Source organism: Camelus dromedarius, chromosome 3, assembly GCF_036321535.1.
Source record: "Camelus dromedarius isolate mCamDro1 chromosome 3, mCamDro1.pat, whole genome shotgun sequence".
NCBI lineage: Eukaryota > Metazoa > Chordata > Mammalia > Artiodactyla > Camelidae > Camelus > Camelus dromedarius.
In genome coordinates, this window is record NC_087438.1 from 34,014,667 (window position 1) to 34,039,825 (window position 25,159).

At 37.0% G+C, this 25,159-nt stretch overlaps 1 protein-coding gene and 1 long non-coding RNA gene across 3 annotated transcripts in view; one reads left to right on the forward strand and one right to left on the reverse strand.

Annotated features, from left to right (window-relative positions):
• The window catches only part of ITGA2 (integrin subunit alpha 2), a 95,440-nt gene that overhangs the window by 35,569 nt on the left and 34,712 nt on the right, over positions 1 to 25,159 (forward strand). For both annotated transcript variants that reach the window (XM_010974368.3, XM_064480567.1), the window contains exons 3-12: positions 2,976 to 3,085; positions 5,605 to 5,696; positions 9,178 to 9,292; positions 9,454 to 9,581; positions 11,907 to 12,055; positions 16,747 to 16,897; positions 17,166 to 17,331; positions 19,864 to 19,940; positions 22,025 to 22,163; positions 23,477 to 23,622. In XM_010974368.3, the coding sequence (XP_010972670.2) occupies positions 2,976 to 3,085; positions 5,605 to 5,696; positions 9,178 to 9,292; positions 9,454 to 9,581; positions 11,907 to 12,055; positions 16,747 to 16,897; positions 17,166 to 17,331; positions 19,864 to 19,940; positions 22,025 to 22,163; positions 23,477 to 23,622 (1,273 nt within the window). The remainder of the gene's footprint in view (positions 1 to 2,975; positions 3,086 to 5,604; positions 5,697 to 9,177; positions 9,293 to 9,453; positions 9,582 to 11,906; positions 12,056 to 16,746; positions 16,898 to 17,165; positions 17,332 to 19,863; positions 19,941 to 22,024; positions 22,164 to 23,476; positions 23,623 to 25,159) is intronic.
• Positions 20,021 to 25,128, reverse strand: LOC135319564 (uncharacterized). The gene is made up of 3 exons (XR_010378272.1): positions 25,106 to 25,128; positions 21,223 to 21,373; positions 20,021 to 20,095 (listed from the first exon to the last, which is right to left on the reverse strand). It is a non-coding gene; the product is annotated as an uncharacterized LOC135319564 (long non-coding RNA).

The following is a 25,159-nucleotide window of genomic DNA, read 5'->3' on the forward strand; positions in this document are numbered from 1 at the left end:
GAAATAAGCAAGAGCCAGACATCTCTCTCTTTCTTTCTTGCATTTTAAGATACGCCCTGCATATACAATTCAGAGGTGGTCTGTGTAGTCCCACTATGGAATAAAGACCAAGGACATGTACAAATAGAAAAAATCAACTGCTGGAAGATAGTTTTTACAATTCAGAGTTGTCATAATTTTCCTAATTTTCTCTGAGTTGTCATGAATTGGAAAAATTTAAAATACACACTTCAAATCCTGTTCCTTGATTCTCTCTCTCCATTAAAGCAAATATTCAGACTTACTAAGGCCAATATTAGATTTTTTTTCCAAAAACCTTAACCTATATGTCTGATATTCCTGTATTCCTGTCTAGTCTATAGGCATTTTTTTTTTGGTGTATTACTTTTTTATTAAGATATAGTTACATAAGTTTCAGGTGTACAACATAGTGGTTCACAATTTTTAAATGTTATATTCCATTTACAGTTATTATAAAACATTAGCTATATTTCATGTATTGTACTATATATCCTTATAGCTTATTTATTTTCTGCCTAGTAGTTTGTACCTCTTAATCCTCTACTCCTGTATTGCCCCTCCCTTCTTCCCTTTCCCTACTAATAACCACTGGTTTGCTTTCTATGTCTATGAGTCTGCTTTTTTTTTTTTTTTAATATTCACTAGTTTGTTTTATATTTTTAGATTTCACATTTAAGTGTTATCATTCAGTGCTGGTCTTTCTCCAAGTTCATCCCCGTTGTTGCAAATGGCAAAATTTCATTCTTTTTATGGCTAAAGTAGTATTCCATTGTATACATATACCAAATCATCTTTATCCATTCATCTGTTGTTGGACACTTCGGTTGCTTCTGTACCTTGGCAATTGTAAATAATGCTGCTATGAACATTGAGGGACATGTATCTTTTCAAACTAGCATTTTTGGTTTTTTAGGATAAATACCTAGGAGTGGAATTACTGGGTCATATTGTAGTTCTATTTTTAGTTTTTTGAGAAAGCTTCATACTGTTTTCTGTAGTGGCTGCACCAATTTACATTCCTGCCAACAGTGTATGAGGATTCCCTTTTCTCCACATCCTCACCAACATTTGTTATTTGTGGTCTTTTTGATGATAGTTTATTCTGACAGGTGTGAAGTGACGTCTCACTGTGGTTTTATTTTGACTTTCTCTGATGATTAACAATGTTGAGCATCTTTTCATGTGCCTGTTGGCCATCTGTATGTCTTCTTTGGAAAAATGTCTATTCAGGTCTTCTGCCTAGTTTTTGATTGGGATTTTTTTTTTTTTTTTGATGTTGTGTTGTGTGAGTTGTTTATATATTTTGTATATTAACCCCTTATCAGTCTTATCATTTGTAAATATGTTCTCCCATCCAGTGGGTTGTCTTTTTGTTGTTGTTGATGGTTTCTACAGGCAATATTTTAATAGGTAAATTATGCTAAAGTAACTGCTCATAAGGAGACAAAAATCTTTCAACTCTAAGCTTAATCAAAGTTAATTGATTGAAAGTATTCTAGAATGCTCTACAAAATATTAGTTTGAGAATAATTGTATAAGATGAATAAGGGGAGAAGATTATTACTGAATCATTAACTCTCTTTCAAAATAATTTTTTTTCCCTCTTCCCATAATTCTTCATGCTGTTCCCTGTGATAAGAATGTTGACTACCAGCCTCATCCTTCGATGCCTATTTTTGCTTTCTCTGACCATTTTAATGTTTTTCCAAGAAGGGGAACTTATTTGCTTCTTCCCATTCATTTGGATGATTATTATTTTATTTGTCATGTATTTTAAATAGTTTTGCTACATTTAGTAGACAGAAATGTGCCTTGGACTTTTTATCCACTCTAGCACTTAATTGAGCACATGTTAATCAATAATTATAAAATATTTAGACAGAAGGCTAATGAAAGAGTTGAAGTTTCATTGATTGATAATCTAATCCTTCCCAGCTTTGACAAGGGAAAAACGTTGAATCATATATGCCTCCTTAGTCACTGGATGCTGCTGAGTAAGTTAACCTGCTGGAGTTTCTAAAGATTAGATTGTTTCATGGACTCTGTCCATTCTTCTGTGGCCAGAAATGTCCTGTGAGTGGTACTACAGGGAAACACACAGTATCTAATTAGAAATGCTCTGTAGGATGTGAAACTAACCAAAGGGAAGGTGTTGGGACCCGTCTCTGACCTCTGCATTCTGTATTCTGGCCCTAAACACGATACATACAAGGAGAGCCCCACAGTACTCTTGCTCTGTATTTTTGCTGAGGATTCCTTTGTATAGACAGTAAACAGAAAGCCACTTAGATAACCCATCTGCTCCCTAAATAGAATATGAAAGTGCTTAGGGCATAGCAAGCACTCAACAAATGTTAGTTTTTGCTCGAGGTTTTAATATCGTTTCATTCTTTAGAGCTATGCTGACCAATATTGTAGCCACTAGCCACATGTGGCTACTGAGCACTTAAAATGTTACTTGTCCATGTCGATGTGTGCTCAAAGTATGAAGTACACACTGAATTTCAAAAACAGTATGGAAAAAAAGAACGTCAAATAGCTCATTAATCATTTTAATGTTGATTGCATGCTAGTTTGGATTTAGTGAGTTAAATAATATATATTATTTTAGTTTTACCTTTGCTTTTTAATTTTATTGATGTGGCTATTGAAAGCGTAAAACTACACATGTGGCTCACAATTGTGGCCTGCATTCTACTTCTGTTGGACAGCGCTGCTTTAGAGACCTCCCAGGTGTGGCAAGACAGCTGTACTGCAGACATTCATTAAAGAGCTTGATTAGCTGAGAGAAAAAGAAAGGGCAAGTTATAGCTGAACAGATATAAACTGTTCATTTATTAAAAATTGAAATTAAATGTGTGGGTTTTTTTTATTGTTTTATGGTCACTTTTATCTTTAAAAAAACTATAGCATACATTTTATGTCTAATGCGAAAAAAAAATCCCTATTTCTAGGTTACTGGTTGGTTCACCTTGGAGTGGTTTTCCTGAGAACCGAATGGGAGATGTGTATAAATGCCCTGTTGATCTGTCCACTGCTACATGTGAAAAACTGAATTTGCAAAGTAAGTTATAATTAGCAATGTGATTTTTTTTAACAAATAACAAAATCTCATTTGTTATATATCCAATTGAAAAACAACAAAACCAATGATAGTTTTGTCTTAAAGAAATATAGACAGCTTTTTTTCACCTTTATTTCTGTAGTCATATGGGGCCCAATTATACCCAAATCTCCAACACAGATTGATGACCCGATAAGATAAGATGCATGGGAAACATATTGCTTCCTGGACCATCCACCCCCGGACTGTAGACCACCTTCCATCAACATTTAGGATTATTTTGCTGATTACCTACAGAAACCTGAAGCTATCCATACTTCTCTCCCTCCTCAAAACAAACCATGAAGTATAGAAATTTCAGTACAAGGGCTGATTTTGGAAGTGCTGAGGAACACTCTGTGTTTCTGGTCACATCTGAATGATACATTCTAATGAAATAACAATCCCAATTTGGAATTATTTGTAATTTTTTGGATTTGCTGTTTTAATTATCCATATCTCAGATGCCTTCTATTACTGAAAAAAAGTTATTAAGGTACAAGACTAGAAAGTTACATGAGGCATATTTCAAAGCAATATTTTCTGATACAAGTAAAAAGTTACTCAGTTTGATTATCATTCTCCTCAAATACCCTGTACTAAGGAATCAGAGTTTTGAAGAATTAAGGCATGAATCAGGAAAATACACTGTTATGGGGATCAAGGGAAAGAAGAGAATCAAAAATACTCATGAGGACTTAGAAACAAGAGCAGGAGTGCTTCTCACACATCTCTGTATACCTAATTTCTAGCATAATTTCTGGCATATGGTAGGAGCTTAATAAACATTTTCAGTGGAGTGGTTGGAATATCAGTGGTGTCAAATGCTACAGAGGTTGAAGAGTTTGAGGACTAAGTACAGATCACTGACTTATTTAAGGTTGTGGGTGATATAGATCAGTGCTCTCCAAACATTTGGAACACTCACTATATGCATATAATACATGTATACAAATATTTACACATATATACATATACATGAAATTATGCTATTTATGTACATGTATGTAAATGTACATTATGCTAAAGTATCTGCTCATGTATATATACATACAATTTCTAAAAATAATAAAAATATACATTACGGGTCAGTGTTCAAAAGTTTTATTATATAGTTCAAAAGTTTTATTATATCACCCCTAATATAGCATATCATAACCTCTGACTTTGGAACACTCACCTTTATATGTTTTATTTTTTATTTATAAAATATATTTTAGAACAATTCCTAATAAAAATAAACTTAACAAAATAAAAGCGTACACATAGAAGCTCTGTTATTTTCTTTCTGCACTCCAGCAGACTGTATTTTGTAGTTTTCTTTCCTACAATATAAATCCAGTAGTGCTGAGAGGAGAAAACAGATTACAAGAAATTAAGGAGCAGTGAGTAGTGAAAAAGTGAAATTAGACCTCCATTTCAGGAAGTTAAGGAGTGGAGAAAAATTGGGAAAATAGTTTGATGGGGTAGCAGCTTAAAGAGAAAAAAAATTTGTAATAAAAAGGGGATGATCTATTTGTAGGGAGACTGGAAGGAGGCAATGAGAAGGAAGTGACTTTTGGTCAAGAATAGAGTTAACTAGATGGGATTAACATCTCTGGTACCTAGGAAAATGAGTCTTAGGAATAATGCTCCCTTCTCTGAAACACAAAGGAAAGAGAAGAAGTAGGACTTCTAGGAGGACCTTTAGGTAAAGATGAGAGAAGTTGAGATGACCCTTCGAGTGTGATTCTCTTCTGTGCAGTGGACAGGTTATTCACAGACAGTGATGGGATCTGGCTTGAGTCAGAGGCTTGAGAAGAAGGATGAAGTTGTAACATGGTTATCCTGGGAAATGGGGATAAACTATTTAAGGCTTTTGAGTACTCAGCCCAAAATATATATTTGTATCATTTTTAGAAATTTTATGTGTGTATATCAGCAGATAGTTTAGCATAATTTATGTATGTATACATATACATAAATAGCATAATTTTTCTATGTGTATACCTTGGCAGAGATTAGAAGATAAGAGTAAATAATATTATTGAGAAGAATTTCAAATTTCAATAGCTCAAGAACAGATACAGTAGATAACACACTAGTTCAGTGGGAGAGATTATCTATTATTTTACATACTGGTGTTGTCATTTCCTTTTAACATTCACTCACTGTTGCTTTGAGCCAGATTCTACTATATGGCATTCTTTGATAACACTTTGAGGATATTTTTTTCTGATCCAGAATAAAGCATTAGTTAGAACCATCATGACCTTTGTAGACCCCAATCCCTAGTATCGTACGTTCTGCAGCCGCATGCATTTAATTCAGTGAGCACTGAAAGCATCTCATATCCCTCCACTTGATTATATACCACACGCACTAAATTCAATGCTACATGTCATTGTGAATGTACCTGTTTGTTTTTTTTTTTTAAAAAAACAGCTTCAAATCAATGATGAGGATTTAATCACTTTTTAAAATTTTCTCCCCTTTGAAAGGTTCCACAAGCATTTCCAATGTTACTGAGATGAAAACCAACATGAGCCTTGGCTTGACACTGACAAGGAACATGGGAACCAGAGGATTTCTTGTGAGTGTTTACTTTTCAAATTCTCATGCCTCTCAGAGTATGAAGTCAGTGTCTTCTCACCATCAATCCTATCAAACCAAAATTTTTCCCCATGAGAACTACTTGCTATTTATTTTAGCTACCCATATATAATTGGTTTAAATTTCACATAGTAAGCTATCTGACAGTTTCATTTCTTTTCTTTTAAGTTTTTTTGAAGTATTGTCAGTTTACAATGTTGTGTCAGTTTCTGGTGTACAGCATACTGTTTCAGTCATACATGAACATGCATATATTCATTTTCACATTCTTTTCATTATAGGCTACCACAAGGTATTGCCTATAGTTCCCTGTGCTGTACAGAATAAATTTGTATATCTATATCTATCTATCTATCTATCTATCTATCTATCTATCTATCTATCTATCTATCTAGTTAGTATCTGCAATGCTCAAACTCCCAATTTATCCCTTCCCACCCTTTTCCCCCTCTTCAAACCAAATCTTAAGGTTTACATGTTCAAGCTTGATTTGGGATAAATCACGCCAGGTAGAGAGCCAACATGAACTAACAGTATGCTAATGTGTAGATGTCTTAAGATATTCAGCAAAACCATTGCCACAGAATGTTTTGGGGAAAGGGAGCAAAAGGAACACGATTCTTTGCCCTTGGAAAATGTGCTTTGTACTTGTTGATAACAGCAGAATTCTAGCTCTCATTTCTCTCCTTCCTGTAGGAACATTCAAGACAGGTATTGCTAATTCAGAAACTCGGTTTCATAGCTACAAAGTACTTTTGTTTTTAATCATTTCCTATGACCGTTGGCTAATCTGATATTTAAGGCTGGGTATGGTCTCATCTTGTTTCATGTCAGTGTTTACTCTCATTTACTTTTTAGAATGCTGTGAAAAGTCACCACAAGTCAGTAAAAAGATGCCATATTTGAGTGATCTGGGAACAATTAATTGCATATCCAGCTATACTTTCCAAATATACTTTCAAGTGAATCAAAGAGTTAATATAAAAAGCTAGAAGAAAATAGAAGTTTCTTGAAAGAAGTAAGAATTTCTGAACTTGGAACTAACAGAAAAAACAATGTAAAAAATTGTTGAAAAGATGTGACTATGTACAAAAAATGAAAACCATCACACACCAAAAAAAAAAAGTTTAAAGACAAATAAAAACCCAATCTCATTTGACATTTCTACCAGCTCATATAGATATAATTTAGTAGATCAGCCCTGTTAAAATACTCTTAGCTTAATTTAACTTTATATTAATTCTATCTATACCATCAATATGCTAACTTAAAAGCCTATGTGTATAACTGGATTACTCTAAAATATAATCAAGTCTGAACAGTGTCATTCTATTTTTACTGATAGACATTAGACAGACTTTGGTACCTTGGTAAATTAGGTATCGCTTGTAATATGTGTTAGATCAATGCATAAATGAATATTACAATGAACCTTCCAGGTTTATGATCTTCCAAAGTCTGTCATAAGACTGCTTTTGTCTTTTATTTGTTTGTTTTTAAAGTTGAATAAATTAAGAAAGAAAAACATACTGAGATATAGGGATTACAGAATATGTTTCAAAATTTTTAATCTGTAACTTCAAATTTTAATATGTAACTTTATATACTTTTATATAAAATGTAATATTTTATAAATTTTACTTAAAAAATAAAATTGCAAGATAATTTGGGAGATTAATTTAACAGTCAAGGTAGCAAGTTAAAGAAAGAAGGAAGGGAAGGAGAGAGAGAGAAAAGAAGAAAGGAAAAAGAAAAAAGCCAAAGTTTCCTTTCCATACCTAAAAGGTCAAAATCTTAAGATACTCTTAAGAATTCTGTGGAAAAGACTGACAATCATCACTCTTTTTTTTTTTTTTAAAGTCTTCAGTTCTGGGCTTAAAGCAGGAATGTTATTCTGGCATTGACAGTTGGCATATTCTAATTTCAACTCCTTGATGCTGTTTTCCATTGCTTTTAAAAGGAAAAAAAAATATTTTTGAATATTTCATGTGTTGTTATTTTTCAAGATGATTAACAAAAACCAACTTTGGGATGGGGGTATAGGAATCAGTAATTGGTATCTGTTATTTGGCAAACTAACCCAAGGCATCAATCATGAATTTCCCCTAATTGGCAAAATGAACCAGTTTTATAAGGGAAAAAACTATGCTTTGTTCATTGAGCATGAAATGACCACAGCTGCCTCTCCTTTGAGCGACCAACAATTAAACTGGGTCAGATAAATTCCCTTTTATTCTTCCAATCACTTTCTGCAAGTCCACACTTCTTGGTTAAGTTTTAATAATTGATCCATAGCTTTATATAAGGTTAAACTTTGTAGATTTTTTTTGAGACCATGACTTAACTTGTCTCTCCCATTTTTTTCTCCTTTTACATCTAATGATTTAAATATTATTTAATCTAATATTCCCCACATGGTTTCATCATGATTTCATCAGGAGCTCTCGGCATTCAAGGGCTGCTGAAAGGGGGTAATGGGGGACTGGGTTAACGGAGACAGGATTAACTGGAGGATTATGTGTGCAAGAAGGCAGGTGCCAACTTGGATGACTGAAGGTTCTAGGGAGTGAGAATAGACAGTTCTGAAGTCCTCAAAGAGATATTTTGGTAACTGCAAAATTAAAGAGTGGCAGTTCATGAACCTTCTTTGTGTTTGTTTAGCACGTAGAGTATTTCAGGTTTTTTCAACTATAAATTTTCACACAAAATTTTCCGTTTGATTCTCCTTGAGAATTTGGGAGATCTGGCAACACGGGGCCTGTTTCACCCTAGCCGGCGGGCAGGAGCTGCAGTGGCCCGCCCTGCCCATGAGGCACCAGCTCCTCATTGACTGTGGTTCTCCTCCTGCCCCGAGCTGTCTCCCAGGTTTCCTGCCTGGCCCTTGAGGGTTTATGGTTTCTGCTAAATTCAGGATAAATGGAAGGGACCAGAGGAGACCTAGAGACCGAGAACTAACAATGATAATAATGCTGGCTGACAGTGATCACCACTTGCCATTTGCCCAGCACTGTTCTGAGTATTTTCTATCTATAGACTCATTTCATCTTCACAACAACCTTACGTTAGGAGGTCTGATTATCCTCATTTTATAGAGGAAGCACCTGGGACTCAGGTAACCAAGAGACAAAAAATGAACTTTGCACGCTTTTTTCTCCTGGATGTTCTCTGGAAAGCACCCCTGTTCTCCAGCTTGGTGGGTGACCTGATGGGCTCCTCCCTCCGCTGGCAGCCCCAGTGCCCCTGTCCTGAGCCACCTGCCTGGGGCACAGCACATCTGCGCACTCCTCCCTCCCCTCTGTTCCAGGGCACTTTCACTCAAAGGCACTGTTGACTTGTTAGGCTCAAGAGTTGATGATTCCCAGTGTCTGATTCCGGGTGTCTTTTGAAAGAATGGAAATGATTTCAGAGTTTCACGAGGTGGAGGGTTAAGGTTTTTCATGTGTTTTGTCATTTCTTTTAAGACCTGTGGTCCCCTGTGGGCACAGCAGTGTGGAAGTCAGTATTACACAACTGGGCTTTGTTCCGACGTCAGTCCCGATTTTAAGCTCCTGACCAGCTTTTCACCTGCAATTCAGAGTAAGTCATGAATGTGCAGAGGGTCTGAGCAATGCCTTACATTAAAGGAGCGGGAAAGTTATATCAACTGGTGCCATCCTGTCTTACTTTGTCTCATTTTTATGTGGATGTGATTTTGCCTTACCAATGGAAATGTGTTTCTTTCATCTTCTCCTGTGTAGCCTGCCCTTCCTTCATAGATGTTGTGGTTGTATGTGATGAATCAAACAGTATTTATCCCTGGGATGCAGTAAAGAATTTTTTGGAAAAATTTGTACAAGGCCTGGATATAGGCCCCACAAAGACACAGGTATGGACATACAGAGACGAACCCATGACTTTCTTTCTGAGAAAACATTATTAGGTATGAGGTCTTAACCTTTGCCTTTGTCCCATTCCCATATTAAATGTGTTTAATGGTAATGTTGAAAGTTAATTGAAACTTGCACTGCTTTGATTTACTCTTATCTACGCCTTTGCCCAGGGCTGGTGTCGAAGCTTGGATTCCTGTTTCAGACACAGGCCTCAGATACGTGATACAGCATTTTAATCCTCTTTAGTTGCTTACTTTTTCCTCCTCTAATCCATGAACTTAGCAATACATTTTAAAATCCAATATGTATTTTTTCACACACATTCAGACTAATAATGAATTTTTTTCATTTACTCCTTACTGGTGAAACAATTATCTTTGAATTCTGGTGTTTTTATAAATAAGTTCATACATAGCATAGTTCTCCCATTTAGTATTTTATAGTCTTTTATCACATTCTAGTCTAGCCTTCCATTTTTTACACAGGACAAGTCTTTTCAATAATGTTGTATAGCTCTCTGTGTTTTAAGGGGCCTTTAATTTGGTTTTCTCTCTTCCTGGGGTAGGCAACCAAAACTCAGGAGCAGAAATGTCATGCTTTTATAAAACTGAATAGCATTTTTAAAGTTTTGGGTTTTGTTTTGTTTTGTTTTTGGTCTTTCTTGTTGGAGCTGCCATTTCCTGGGTCATTCCAGCTATAGCAGCACATTAAACCAATATGCACGGGAACCATTTACAAAGTCCCCAGTTCTTGGGTTGCATCTGATGCTCCAGGGTCCAACAATTGTTGAAACACTTTTCCCTGAAAGCTTTGCAGTTATCTGTATTGAAATTTGCTTTTCTTCTTCCTTATACAGTATTATAAAATACTGTTACATGTTTTACCCATTAACATTGCTTTTTAATACCAAGAGGACATTCATGTCTGCCAAAACTTTAGAGGTTTCACTGTGGGTTTTAACCAGAAAATTCTGTTAAATAAGATTGGGTACAGCACTGCTTTCTGGAGAGCATCACTGGTAGGGCCCTTCATACGAGTTTTCATGTGTATCTGCTTATTTTCTCTGTCTCTGAATGGATTACCTCCATAAAGTGACTTCTTATATTACCAGCCTTTCTCATCTATCTCCCAAACCCAATGCATCTTCTTCATTTCTGGAGGTGGTTTTACTCAGTATCCTTTCTTATGATCTGAATGTGACCTTTCTGTGAGTCCTAATACACCACATTTAAAAAAAATTTCTTCCACAACTTCATCTTCCTCACACAGAAGTCCTGGAGCTGTGTCAGGAGGTCACCACCATCTTCCTCTCATCCTAGACTTTGAAATCCTTTGAATTATTTTTGATCCTTTCCTCTCTCTCAGGTCTTACATCCTATCCTAAAATGAGGGGTTCACCAGTATCATATTTTTTTGCCGTTTTCCCAGTGCCTCATTAACTGCCTTCCTAGCAAAAGTAGCTGGTTGAACTCAGAAATCCAGGCCTTGCCCTTTCCACCTTACATACTGACCTCTATTTTAGAGATCCTTTTACCACTAGCCCTTTATTACCACTTCTTTTTCTAGAAGCTCCAAATCCTAGGCACGGAGGGTGATCTCAGTGCTGAGAACCAGGACATTAACAAATGTGTTTGACCACCTTGATCTAAAGGATTAGGGTGTGTGCCTGACCATCTTATTCAGAAGTTGGTCTGCCTCTCAGGTTTCTCACATAAGACTTTCTAATGGCATTTTCCTTGAAGGCCAGAAATTTTCTGCCCCGAATGCACATATAGGAGCTTTCTTCCTAAAGTCTATGACGAGAGGAAATCTAGCACACTAGATTAGAGGAAATCATCCAAACTGACTGTGTTGATTAGCATATCAGCTTTTCTTGTATTCAGCTATAGTTCTCTGTTTATTATATAATTATCATCAATTGGTGAGATGTTATCTTCTATGATTGCTTACTAACATCTTTATATCAATTAGTAACTAGAACATTTATTTATATCATTTGACTCTTCCTGCTATGATCTTGATTCTAATATTCAGCCTTACAGCAGTGCTTAAAAATCTGTGACTATCACTCTTGAATGACAAATGGTACACGATAGCCCCATTATCTTGCTTATCAATAAGAGCGGCTGCTGTGCACTGATGGCCTCTGACAAAGAAGTCATTCCACTGGAAGAAAATAGCTATTCTTAAGAAAAAAGTTGGAAATGACTCCCTTCATCTATCAGTCCATGTCTCAATGCACTTTTGATTTTCATTATATTGGTTAAACAGAAATGGTTTCTAACTTAATGACAACCCTGTAATAATCTCTTCTCTTGAAGGTGGGGTTAATTCAATATGCCAATAATCCAAGAGTTGTGTTTAATCTGAATACTTTTAAAACCAAAGCGGAAATGATTAGAGCAACGTCCCAGACGTCCCAGTATGGCGGAGACCTCACAAATACATTCAAAGCAATTCAATACGCAAGGTAAGTTATGGCACTGAGAGGCCAGCATTTTGATAAAGTAGAAGTGCTTGTAAGTGAGAAAAAAGAAAGACAAAGGAGAATAGATACATGGTATGCACACTTCAGTCAGAACTAATAAAGAAGAAAAGTCTAAAACATTCTGTAACTTGAACACTTTGAGATTTAAATTGTTAAATCTTTGCTTTCTAGGATTTTTATAGGCTATTACACAATTTTTTAAAGATTTTCTATGAAGTAAATAAAATGAAATTGAGAGACCTTAGGTTAAGTAGGAGATGGAGCCATCTGCAATTCATTGCTAATATTTTTGAAGGCCATGGATGACTTGAGCTAATGGCGCACTTCATACAAATTAAGAAGGGCCATAGTATCTGAAGTGTTAATGACCTTGAGTTGAATTGAAGAGCTAATTATACTTATTACAGTCTGGGGCAGTGTGACTTTCACAACTATGGAATATTCTCCTAATGCTTAGCTCAGTTTCCCTATTTTCTCAGCACTGCTGACCTTCATCTTCACTCAAGTTTTAATCAGATATCTTTACAAAAATGCTAAACACTCCCCTACTGTTAAAAAATGAGAACAGTGAGTTCACCTTCCTTTGAACCTACTTCCTGCGCTTTTTCATCCAGCTGTGCATTCCTTCCTTCCACTACCGTAATTCCTTGAAAGAAGAGTCTGTACTCTCTCCCTCCATTTCCTGAAACATAATGGCTCTGTTGCCAAGTAAACATGGTCCTCTTACTCCTCCAGTGACCCACTGGTCCCGCCTCAAGCCTCGTCCTCTTTAGCTTCCCTGAATGTTGGACAAGAATGAGCACACATTGCTATTTCTACCCCAGTTGCCATGACACCAGAAACTTCTAGAAAACCTGTCAAATTTTTGTCAACAATTTTTCCTCTTCACTGGCCTTTTCTACTTCTTCACTAAACAACCCTCTTTTTTAATAGCCTTTTCTCTTAGGCCTTGTATCCACTCTCATGGATGCACAAGCATCAGCCCTGCGTGGGTCACCCCGCTGCTGTGTTGTCAGCCCTGGACTCTCTCCCAGATTCACACAGTCATCCAGCTGACTCTGAATATCTTTATTTGGAATGTTGGCTCACTTATCAAATTCAGTACATCCTAAACTTGACTTATTCTTTTCCCTACCCTTCCTCATGACTTTGCCATTTTGATTCATTTGTCTTCCTTTTTTCCCAGTCATTCTGACTAAAAACTTGGTGGTTTCCTTTTCTGTTCCTCCTTAGATCACATATCTGGTCAATCACCACATCCTGTCATTTCTATTTCTGAATTTCCTATTATATCTGGCCCGCCACCCCTTTTCTTTTTTTAAAGACAGTTTATATTCTAGTTGCTGCTTCTATCAACTGGTGACTCTCCTTCTGTGTCTCAAAAGTAGATTCCCTACAAGAAAAGATATGATTGGTTTGGTTAATCTTTTTTGTCCTTATTAAGATGTTCTTTGGGGTCAAGCTATCTCATAGGCTGTTGGCCAATTGCCATTAGGCAAAGTACCCTTCCTGGTCCACTAAAATAGACTCAGGGGAAGACTAAGTTGACTTAGAAAGTGGCCTCCTAGGAGTCAGAGATGGCAGAGGGCCTGTATTTTTAGCAGGGAATGTGGGTGTGGCCTTTTTTCCCTGGAAAGAGCCTGAGGACCTTCTCAGGAACTTCCTTCTCAAGGAGATTGGCCACTTTCTGATAAAACAGGACTTGAATGGCTTTCATGATTTTTTCAAAACTTTGGTTTTCTCCCCATCATATCTCTTACCACTGTTTCCCAAGCTAATAGGAATCATTCCATTCTTAGGAGAATCACCTAACTTCTTAGTCACACCTTCCAGAATTGAATTACTGCTATTTCCTTCACTTTTTCTCCTCCTTCCTTCCCCACGCTCCTCCTCCTCCATTTCCCTTTCTTGTTCTTCTTGGTCTGTTTCTTTACATCAAATAGATTTCCAATACTCTTTCAGTAAATATTGCCATTTCTATTGATCTTATTTCATTGAGTGCCTACAGTTACAATCTATTTTCCAAGCCCTGCAGATAATCAAAACTAAATGAGGTCCAGTTTCTACCCTCAGCAAGCTTATAATCACGCGTGAGTTCTACTGTATGTTGTAAAGAGTATAATTCACTCAAAAATTTGATGTGAGTACTGTAGTTCAAACTTGTCTGGCTGTGAAATAAGAAATATTTTTCTATATTTCGTATTGTGTTATGTAGAATACTGAAAATCTTTAGGAAATAAAATAATGTTTTTTAAGTGTTCCTTATGTATTCGGGTGAAAATATTCAGTGCATTGAATATATAAATTTGAAGATGGGAAGGCTGAATGGAAACAGATGTTGACTAAGTTGTCATCATGTAGGTGGAACCTATATGATGATACCAGAAAGAATGTGTAACCAGAGAATCCAATAGACAGAAAAATGTCGTTGAACAACTGGCTAACAATCTAGAAACAGAAAAAAGCTGAATCCTTGCCTCACTGCTAGAATCAAAATAAATTTCAACTTGACCAAAACTTGAAATCTAAGGAAATGGAACTGTTAAAGGATTATGAGAAAACTTGGGGGATTAAAGAAATAAGTCTTAGAGATAAGAGGTCCTTTTAAAATACCATGTCAAATATGAAAGACACACAGAAAAATTAGTGGATTTGATTATATCAAAACATAAAATTTCTGTCCAGAATTAATATCACTAAAATTTTAAAAATGATTAAAGAACTGACAAAATTGTTTACAATATATTTGACAAAGGGTAATTTTCTTTATTATCAGAAATCTTACTGGTCAGGAATATGATGAAAAACACAGAAAAATGGGCAAAGATAAGGAAAAATCAAGAGTTCATTAAGAAAGAAATATAAATGGCTAATGAATATATACAAATGCTCATTATACCTCAAAATGAAAAAATGCACATTAAAACAATTATATATTATTTCTCACATGTAAGAGTGTCCCACATTAAAAAGTTAATAATCCTCATTACTAAGGCAAGTTGGTGGAGAACCATTTTTGTACACTGATGGCAATATAAATTGGTGGAATTTTTGAAGGGCAATTTAGTATTATTTATCAAAATTTGAAATGTGTAAATCCTTTGTCCAAGTAATTTAACTGCTAAGATTGTATCCTGATACATTTGAAAAAGTATGTCAAATATATCCAAAGAAAACTCTAATTAGGGAAGATACATGCACCCCAGTATTCATGGCAGCACTATTTACAATAGCCAAGACATGGAAGCAACCTAAAAGTCCATCAACAGATGACTGGATAAAGAAGATACATATATCTTGTATGTGTGTATATACATACATACACACACACACACACACACACACACAAAGGAATGCTAGCTACTCAGCCATAAAAAAGAATGAAATAATGCCATTTTCAGCAATATGGATAGACCTAGAGATTATCATACTAAGAAAAATAAATCAGACAGAAAAAGACAACTATCAGAAGATATCGCTTGTATGTAGAATCTAAAAAAATGATACAAATGAACTTATTTACAAAGCAAGAACAGACTTCTGGACATAGAAAACAAACTTATGGTTACCAAGAGGAAAGGGTAATGGGGAGGGATAAATTAGGAGTTTGGGATTAACATGTACACAATACTATTATAAAATAGATAACTAATGAGGACTGACTGTATAGCACAAGGAACTATATTCAGTATCTTACAATAACCTAAAAAAGAAAAGAACCTGAAAAAGAACAGATATGTGTGTGTGTGTGTGTGTGTATATCTATATATATATACACACACAGACATATATATATAATCTCTGTATAACTGAGTCACTTTGCCGTACACATGAAACTAACACATTGTAAATCAACTATACTTCAATAAAAAATTTTAAAAAAAAAGAAAAATTATGCCAAGATATATACACAAGGGTATTCATTACAGCATTATTTGTAAAATTCAAAATGGCCTAAATTCATAATAATGGGGGAATTGGTTAAATAAACTATGTTTCCTCCAAATAAAATCACACAGCCATTAGTGAAAGGAGAGCTCTATATGGGCTTATATGGAAAGATCTCCATCAAAATGAAAAACAGCTATATAGCACATGCCCTCTATTTGTATAAGAAGTTTAAGTAGTAACTTTTGCATATGTATCTCTAGATGAATCATTTTCTAGAAGGAAACATAAACTAATAATAGTGATTACCTTTGGAATAGTGGCTTGGTGTGAAATTTTTGTTTCATGCCTTTCCAAATGCTTTGGATTTCTTTTACTATGTGTCTTTATTACTTAAAAAAAGAAACAATTTACTATTGAAAAAATAATGAACGTCCAATAGTGAAATTTATGACAGGAATGAATATCTTTGTTCTGTTGATTAGTAGTAGTAAGTTTAATTTTCTTAGCGGAAGATAATTCTAAGGTTTCCTGATATAAATACATACACACATATCATGGAAATCATGGAAGTTATTTTTAATGCCAAGCAATGTTTATATTTTCATGTTTCTCTATAAGCTATGAATAGAATGTAGCTAAAAAGTCACCAGAACTGATAGAAAGAGCAATTCTAAATCACAATAGGTTATGCTTAAAGAATTTAGTTTCATATTTATATTTTGAACCAGAGGTCCTCATAACTTTATCTTTTGGTGGTGAGTCTTTAATTTTATCTACCACAGAGATTCCGCGTATTCAGCAGCTGCTGGTGGACGACCAGGTGCTACCAAAGTGATGGTGGTTGTGACTGATGGTGAATCCCATGATGGTTCAATGTTGAAAGCTGTGATTGATCAATGTAACAATGACAACATACTGAGGTTTGGCATAGCAGTAAGTGGCTTTTCCTTTTACTTGTCTTTCAGTTGATGGATAAATGTTCCTTTATAACATCACTTCCCAAGACTGCACTTTCTTATTGGCCATTCATAACTTAATATAAAAGAATATTCTTAATCTGCTTCTTGCTGATTTTCAGTCCCAGTAAATTATGATGTACTTCTCCAGAAGGTCTATTGTGTTCAGAAATAGCTAGAAAGTGCTGATGGGAAAATTGAGGCACCGCACTAATGGTTTTTTCTCCTCTTCTTCTGTTTCCAAGGTTCTTGGTTACTTAAACAGAAATGCCCTTGATACTAAAAATTTAATAAAAGAAATTAAAGCAATTGCCAGTATTCCAACAGAAAGATATTTTTTCAATGTCTCTGATGAAGCAGCTCTACTAGAAAAGGCTGGGACATTAGGAGAACAGATTTTCAGCATTGAAGGTAAAAGAACTTCTTTCCAGAATTTTCTTTCAAAACCTTTCTTCAAGGATTCTTTTTCACCACATACTTGCTCTATTAATGTAACTTATATGCCTTGTATAGAGAGAACTCCTATAGATAGACAAAGAATGATGAATAAGTAGTTTATAAAAGGTAAAATATAAATGGCCAATAAACATAAGACAATATTCCCAATTTTAGTAATTATTTTAAAATATAAATTAAATCAGTGTTACTTTGTACCTAAAAGATAACAAAGATTAGAAATGTTTAATCTTGGAGAAATTATGGGCAAGCAAAGAAGCTCATATACTGTTGATAACATTATAAATTGTAGAACCTTTTGAGGCAGAAATTTAGTAATATCTGTTATAATCATAAATAATTTTACCTTTCTACACTGTGTGAATATTTCTTATAATCATAAAAAGTTCTACCTTTTTACACGATTACATAATTTCTGAAATTCTTGAATCTGTTTGCAACAAATGTGCACTTCTAAAATTAGAAAAATGCAGTGAAAATAAGATCTACAGTTCTTTACTTAATGACCTTGGAAGGTCTAGCCAGTATAGAAATAGCATGTGTTGGAGAGCTCACTGTAAGGAGGACTGGAAAACAATTCCCAGTTGGTAAAAAGTAACCCTCAGCAATAAACAGCGTATTTTATTCAGCAGCGACTGTGCGTCAGGTCTGGCTTCAGAAGCTGGATCCAAGGGGGTTGCATAAATTAAATATTAATTCCTATAGTCAAGTCTTCATCTTCTGATTATCCACTGGAAGGGTCTATCCAAAAAATTTTATTGCCACTTAAACACCCAGGGTATGTCTAAGTTGTCTGAATCATCATCAGAATCTGTGTCCTGAGATAATACAAAATTATTTGACTATCTGTGGTAATAATTTTGCTTCTTTGTGGCAGCCTGAATGAATATGAATGATCACAGTGCAATCTAGAAGCTAACTAGAAATGATTTTGAGTGATAGCTGCTATTATGAATTTTGAGGGAGCAATGCTCTACTTTATTAAAAATTGTATAAATCATTACATCTTCTAAATAAGTGACTATGTTGTACAGTATAGTTTGTCTTCTCCACATTAATGTGGCAGTCCAGAAATTTAACTTCCTTTTTGCAAAGATGAGTGAAATGAAGCCATTTTGGCTGCACAGTATGGAAAATGAGTTCTAATTGAGTCTTACAGTGCTAGTGTCTGAGGCAAGCCCATATGTAGAACTTGGACAGACTTTTCAACTGGGAAAATTCCTACTCAGTTGTGAATCCTGGTTCCTGAAGCCTAATCCAAATATCTCTCAGCATGGTCTTCACCACAGATCAATTGCCTGGCTCCTCCAACTGTATCTGAGATATGTGTGCATTTTTTAGTACCAATATTTAAAAGCAATAAAGTCAGCTAGGTTCTTAACTAGTAAAAAAAAAAAAAGACAATCACTTTCATCTTACCTCACCCTCTGTGTTGAATGTTCTTTGATATCAGGAATTTCATGAGCATGCCAATAAGTACACTAATGCATAATCAAGATTAATGCCAGCTTCAAACACTACCTTAAAAGTATTGTGGATTTCTAGATCTGTTTGAATACTTCCTCAGAGATTCCTCCCTCCCAGAATCTGGTAGCTCTACATTTCTGAGTGGACATCTGAACACTGTGTGAGTTTGTGTGTGTGTGTGTGTGTGTGTATGTGTGTCCACACATATGTTTGAAATTTTGATTTAAAATTAATAATAGGGAGAGTACAGCTCAGTGGTAGAGCGCATGCCTACTATGCATGAAGTCCTGGGTTCAATCCCTAGTACCTCTGTTACCGCAAAAGGTAAAGACCCCGGTTCTTATCATACCCAAAAGACAAGTTTGCAGTTGGGAGACAGTGCGTTGTGTAGGGAAAGATTTTACAAAATTTATTTAAGACGAAAGGAAAAGTATGCCCCCAAGAAATGGAGGCGTGCTGATCCAAGGGAGGAAAAAGCAGTTGTTTTTTATCTCCCCTTTCTCTTATACCCTCACTTGGAGGAGATCTCTTGATTGATGGCTCGTGTCCCTGGAATGCTGAGTCATGTTTGGGCCCTTTGCGCATGTCCTTACCCATGGTGTACACAGAAAAACCCTTGGGGTGGGGGTGGGGCTAAACCTCAATGTTAATTATAATACAGTGAACGTTGGTCATGTCTGGTTAGGTCTTTTCTGCTACTGCGAGGTCGTGGCTGTTGGGTCTTAACCAGTTTTTTTTTTTCTTTTCTTTTCTTTTCTTTTCTTTTTTTTTTTTTTTTGCTGGTACTTGTTTAGAAGTAAAGTCTCTTTATGCTGGAGGCGGGCATAACACCATCTTCCGGACCATATCCTCCCTCTCCTCCTCCTATCTGCCCACTGCCGCCACTTATCTAACTACCTAACACCTCCACTAATAAACAAACAAACTTAATTACCTCTCCCCCAAAATTTTAAAAATAAAAATAAATAAGTAAATAAAATTAATAACAGTGATATCATTTTTGAAACTGCTGTTCCCCAGGTACCGTCCAAGGCGGAGACAACTTCCAGATGGAGATGTCACAAGTGGGATTCAGCGCAGATTACTCTCCTCAAAATGTGTGTATTCAGGTCGCTTCCAGCCGTGCGGTCATTTGCTTAGCGCTTCTGGGTGCAGTAGCCTTGTGTAAAATGGGAAAAACAGCCATCTAGTGATCAAGAGTTCTCATTCCTAGTCACAGCCATTTGGTTTCTTTGTGCTGCTGATTTACCATCTGAAAAAAACAGGTTAATAATGCCTTCCCTCCCCTATTTCACAGGGAATTTTTATGGAAAAAAAATGATAATATACAAGAAAGCCTTTGCTCCAAGGAACAGGCACTATGTTAATTCAAGGTATTATCACTGCAGGAATTTTCTTTAAATCAATGAACTACTGGGAAAGCTTGTTAAAAACACAAAATGTTGTCATCACTGTCATTGTTAAATTCTGATTTGCTGGAGTATCTCTTTTCCAAGAGAAGAGACAGAAAAAGTAGTTGAAGAAGTGAAGCGTTAGGGGAAAATGCGAGATGGGAAGTCTTCTTAGCTCAGGGAAATGTGTTCTTTCTCAGAAACATCCATCTCTCAGGCCTCTGATTCTCATTCTGCTCAGGATGTGAGGGGAAAAGAGGCAGAGAGATCGGTGACACTGGGAAATACTTAGGGGACAATATGAGCTCAGAAGATGTGACTGGCAGGATAAAGGACCCGGATCAGCTTATTTTCTCTCTAGAATGAAAGGTGCTGATGTTTTCTGGATCTCCAGTGGGTAGAGATGCTCATAAAAGTTACGGGTCTTTCTCACAGAAAAAAATGTAAATGAACCCCGCCCAGAGAATGTTTCACAGAATTTCTTGAAGTTTTTGTATTCTCCTTGAAGCCTGTTCCTGCATGCAGATTCAGAGTCCCAGAATTATCATTCACAAAATTTCATGGTCTCTTATCCTCAAAATGGGGCCCATCGTGTCCCTATTTGCTATATTTTTTAAATGACTTTGTATTTTTCAATCCAATATCGTAATCTTGGGTGTTTTCTAAGATCTAAGATCAAAAACTTAAAAATAATAAGTCCCATCGTGACCAACTCTGCCTTCTGTGATGATTTATAGCTTTGAATATTCAGGTTGGGTTTTGAGTCAAACCAGGGTGGCCTGTCCGATTTTGCTGTTCCCACTGGTGCTGACCAGTGATTGTCACAGCCATAGGTGCCTTTTGTAGCTGTGCCATTTTCAAATAGATGGGTAGGGTAGAGATGATGGAGGAACATTCGAGAAGGAATCAAGAAGAAAGAGGGAGGAAGTTGAAAATAGGCCAGGTCAGAAGAGAGTCACCCTGACCAGTCTGGGGTAGCAGTGCCCACCTCTCGTCCTCTGGCAGCAGCTTTCCTGTCTCTCAAGCGGGCTTCATATCCAGAGCCCTTCTTAGGAATATGTGAGGCTGGAGGCTCCCTCCCTTCTGATTCCTTTCTAATGGCTCACAACTGTTCAGCATTTGCAAACGTGTGCCTTTGCCTGGAAATTCAAAGATAGCTATGTGTAGTACAGAGTCATCTTTAAAATGTGTCATACCAAACGAAGCCCAAGGTGACATAGCCTGTGGGAAGGCTTTTTTTTCCAGAACAAAATATATCAAAACAATTCAGAGATATGTCAACGTACAATCTGTTTAAAAGACAAAATTCAGCCAAATGAATTTGAAGGTCTAATTGGTTCTATTCAGCGATTCATGAATTGGACCGTATTCCATCTAGCCAAGAGAAAATAGAAGGCTTTTATAGGCAGAGCGGGAAAGGATGGATTGTTTCAGGCAAGGTCACCTTCCCGTGGGGGACAAAAGGTGTCTCTTAGGCGGATTACCTCACTAGTGCTGACCAGGAAATTCCAGACTGACCAGTTAAGAGGGCACTCCTGGGAGAAGCTGAAACTGGAACTAGGTTAGGTAGTAGATCTGGGTCTGGTGATGTCATCGTAGCACAAGTGATTCCATTTTTGGTCTGCTGTCTCTTTTTTGTTTGTTTTGACAATTCATATACATTTTACTTCATCATGCTTAGTTTTATTTTTCTTTAAATCTAGACCATTAATTTAATGTTTTGCCCACCTTACACTCTTATGCTTTAAAGGTGATTTGTTTTAATGCTTTTCCCTTTCCCATTATTTTAGGATATTCTGATGCTGGGTGCCGTAGGAGCTTACGACTGGAGTGGGACGGTTGTCCAGCAGACACCTCACGGGCATTTGATCTTCCCTAAGCAAGCCTTTGACCAAATTCTGCACGACAGAAATCACAGTTCATATTTAGGTAAGGCCTGGCAGCATTTGGCTCAGCAAATGTAAGTTCCTTCCTTTAAACTAGCCTCTTGTTGAGTCTCAGGATCAGTTCAGCCAAGCGATCTACCGCCCTCTGATCACTAGATTTATTACACGTACTGGTGTTGCCTCTTGGCCGGTCAGGTCTTAGCCCGTACCCGCTTAATGCAGTGCTATATATTATACTCGTTAATCTCTCCTGGCTCTTCAAGCAGCTGTTATTCTGTCATTGACATCACTGTGTTTCTCTAAAATGGAAATAGTTCCTAAAAGCCAGAGTAGTAAGTGGGTGTCTTATATCAATTACAAGTTCTTAGTCATTTCTTCCTATAACAAGCAGCCACTGATTTTGAGCACCTACTATGGGACAGTTACTGAGCTGGCTATTCTTTGTATGTAACTTTTTTTTAACCTAAGTATAGTCAGTTTATAATATGTTAATTTCTGGTGTACAGCATAATGATTCAGTTATACATATATATATTCCTTTTCATATTCTTTTTCACTAGAGGCTATTACAAGATATTGAATATAGTTCCCTCTGCTATACAGTAGATGTTTTTTTTTAATCTATTTTATATATGGTAGTTAGTATCTGCAAATCCAAAACTCCCAGTTTATCCCTCCATCCCCGCTTCCCCTGCCTGGTAACCATAAGTTCATTTTCTGTGTCTATGAGTATGTTTCTGTTTTCTAAATAAGTTCATTTGTGTCATTTTTTTTTTTTAGATTCCATCTATAAGTGATATCATATGGCATTTTTCTTTCTCTTTCTGGCTTACTTCACTTAGTATGACAATCTCAACATTTAAATCCTTCCAACTACTCTTTGGAAGGAAGAAAAAGTGTTGTTATCCTCATTTTACCTTTGAGAGCCAAAGAGGTTAATAACTTGCCTAAAGATAAAAAATACTTAGTAAGTGGCAAATCCAGAATTTGAATCTGGGACTGTCTGACTGCAATGCCTATGATCCTCCCACTGTGCAATATGACCTTTTAAATTCATTTAGTTATTCATTCAAAAAATATTTGTTGGGTGTCAGATTCATGAGTGGCTGATGAGGACAACCCCGAGTCGAGGGCCAGCTTTATAGGGAGAGGTTCCACCTACACAGCGCAGTGCTGTCAATCAAGGAAGCAGTTCATCTTAGAAAAAGGAAGACGTGCCCCCAGCGATTTACTCCGGAGCACCGAGAACTGTGCATCACACTAACCAAAAGGACCTCTGATCATCTCCACTAACTTCACCAGCCTGTCTGGCCTAGATAGTCCATAGCACCCACTCTCTAATTCCTTCTCTCCTAGGTTACTCTGTGGCTTCGATTTCTACTAGGAAAAGTGTCCACTTTGTTGCTGGTGCTCCTCGGGCAAATTATACCGGCCTGATAGTGCTGTACAGTGTTAATGAGAATGGCAACGTCACAGTTATTCAGTCTCACCGAGGTGACCAGGTAAATTCCATCGTCCGAATAGGTGGAACTGCTTTTAGGGACACCAGGAGCCGGTGGGGAGGGAGGTCAGTAGAAAGGGAAACTAGCACTCATTGAGTGCCTGCTCCATGGCTGGCTCTGCAATCCGCTTCTACCTGAATATTCCTTAAATCTTCACAATACTGAGAGCTGCCATCACCTTTTGACAGGGTGTTGAGAGTTTAACTGCCTTTCAGAGGTCACGGCTTTTCTTGGGTTGAGCTGTCCTTAAAGCCCAACAATGACAGGCACCTAACCGCTGCCTTGTAGGTAAGCCCCGACCAGGAGCCGAGGATATGGAGGAGCAGTAATGAGAAGTAGGGAGCAGGATGGCATCATGCAGACTGAGCCCCCACACCTGGGCCAGCCACGGTGTCCTGAGGCTCTGACGTTTCTAAACGTAAAGCGACTCTGTTCTCTGCCACTTTCTTCTGACGGGTGACAGTTTGCTATCAGAGCCTGTGACAACTCCCAGTCATGGCCCACTAGAGCAAAGATCAGCGGATGGGGTCCTGTTTCCTTGCTGAGTAATTCTGACCCGTGGGCTTGGCACATATTTGAAATGAGCATCACTGAACTCTACCAACCAACAAAAATGTTTCTTCCTTAAATCAGAGAAACCGACTATCCACAGATTCCCCTTCTCTGGGATTAAGTCTGATCCACTGTCTCTGTGGCTTTTCCAGGAGTAAGAAGGCCTCAGTCTCTGACTTCCTTGACCACAAACCAGCTGTGGTCACATACTTTTCCTTTCTCTTAATATTTTAAAGAGTGGTGCTTTTGAGAAAAACAATGAAAGCGTAATGGAAGGAATCATTTCTTACTCATGTGCGAACCCTCGGGAGGGATTCACACAGGCGTGCCCTGAGCCTTGGTGGAGTGGAATGATGAACGTTCAATTTCATTTTACCTCCAGCTAGTCCTCCCAGCCCAGTCCGTCCGGGAACTACTCTCCTGTCCCAGGTGATGCCGTAGACACTGACATCACTCGTGCTGTCCCCCTTCTCTCCACCTAGAAAATTCCTTGCCGTCTCTCAAGATGCAATTCAAATAATACTTACTCTTTCTAGTCTTCCTGACTCCTGTGCACTCTGATCATACAGCATTTGGCACTTGCCTCTATCTGTATTTTACTGAGGAAACACAATTATTTGTTCCACTTCCTTCTTCCCCTGCTGCCTTTGTCTATAACATCTCACAAACCTTCTAAGCATTTCTCTCCTAAATGTGATCCTTTATGCACCGGCATCAGAAACACCTGGAGTGCTTGCTTAAAATACTGTTTTCTTGACCGCCCCCTAGACATTGCAGCAGGATCTCTGGAGTTGGATCTCAGGAATCTGTATTTTAAAGATGCTTTTTTAGTGATTCTTTGCACCCTAAGGTCTAAGAGCCAAGTGTCACATTGCAATACAACCAGAGAGAAAGGACTATGTTATCTATCTTTATGTTCCTACCCTCTTACCGGCAGCAAATGCTCAATTTTTGTCTGTTGAATGAGTAAATGAAAGTTCAGTGT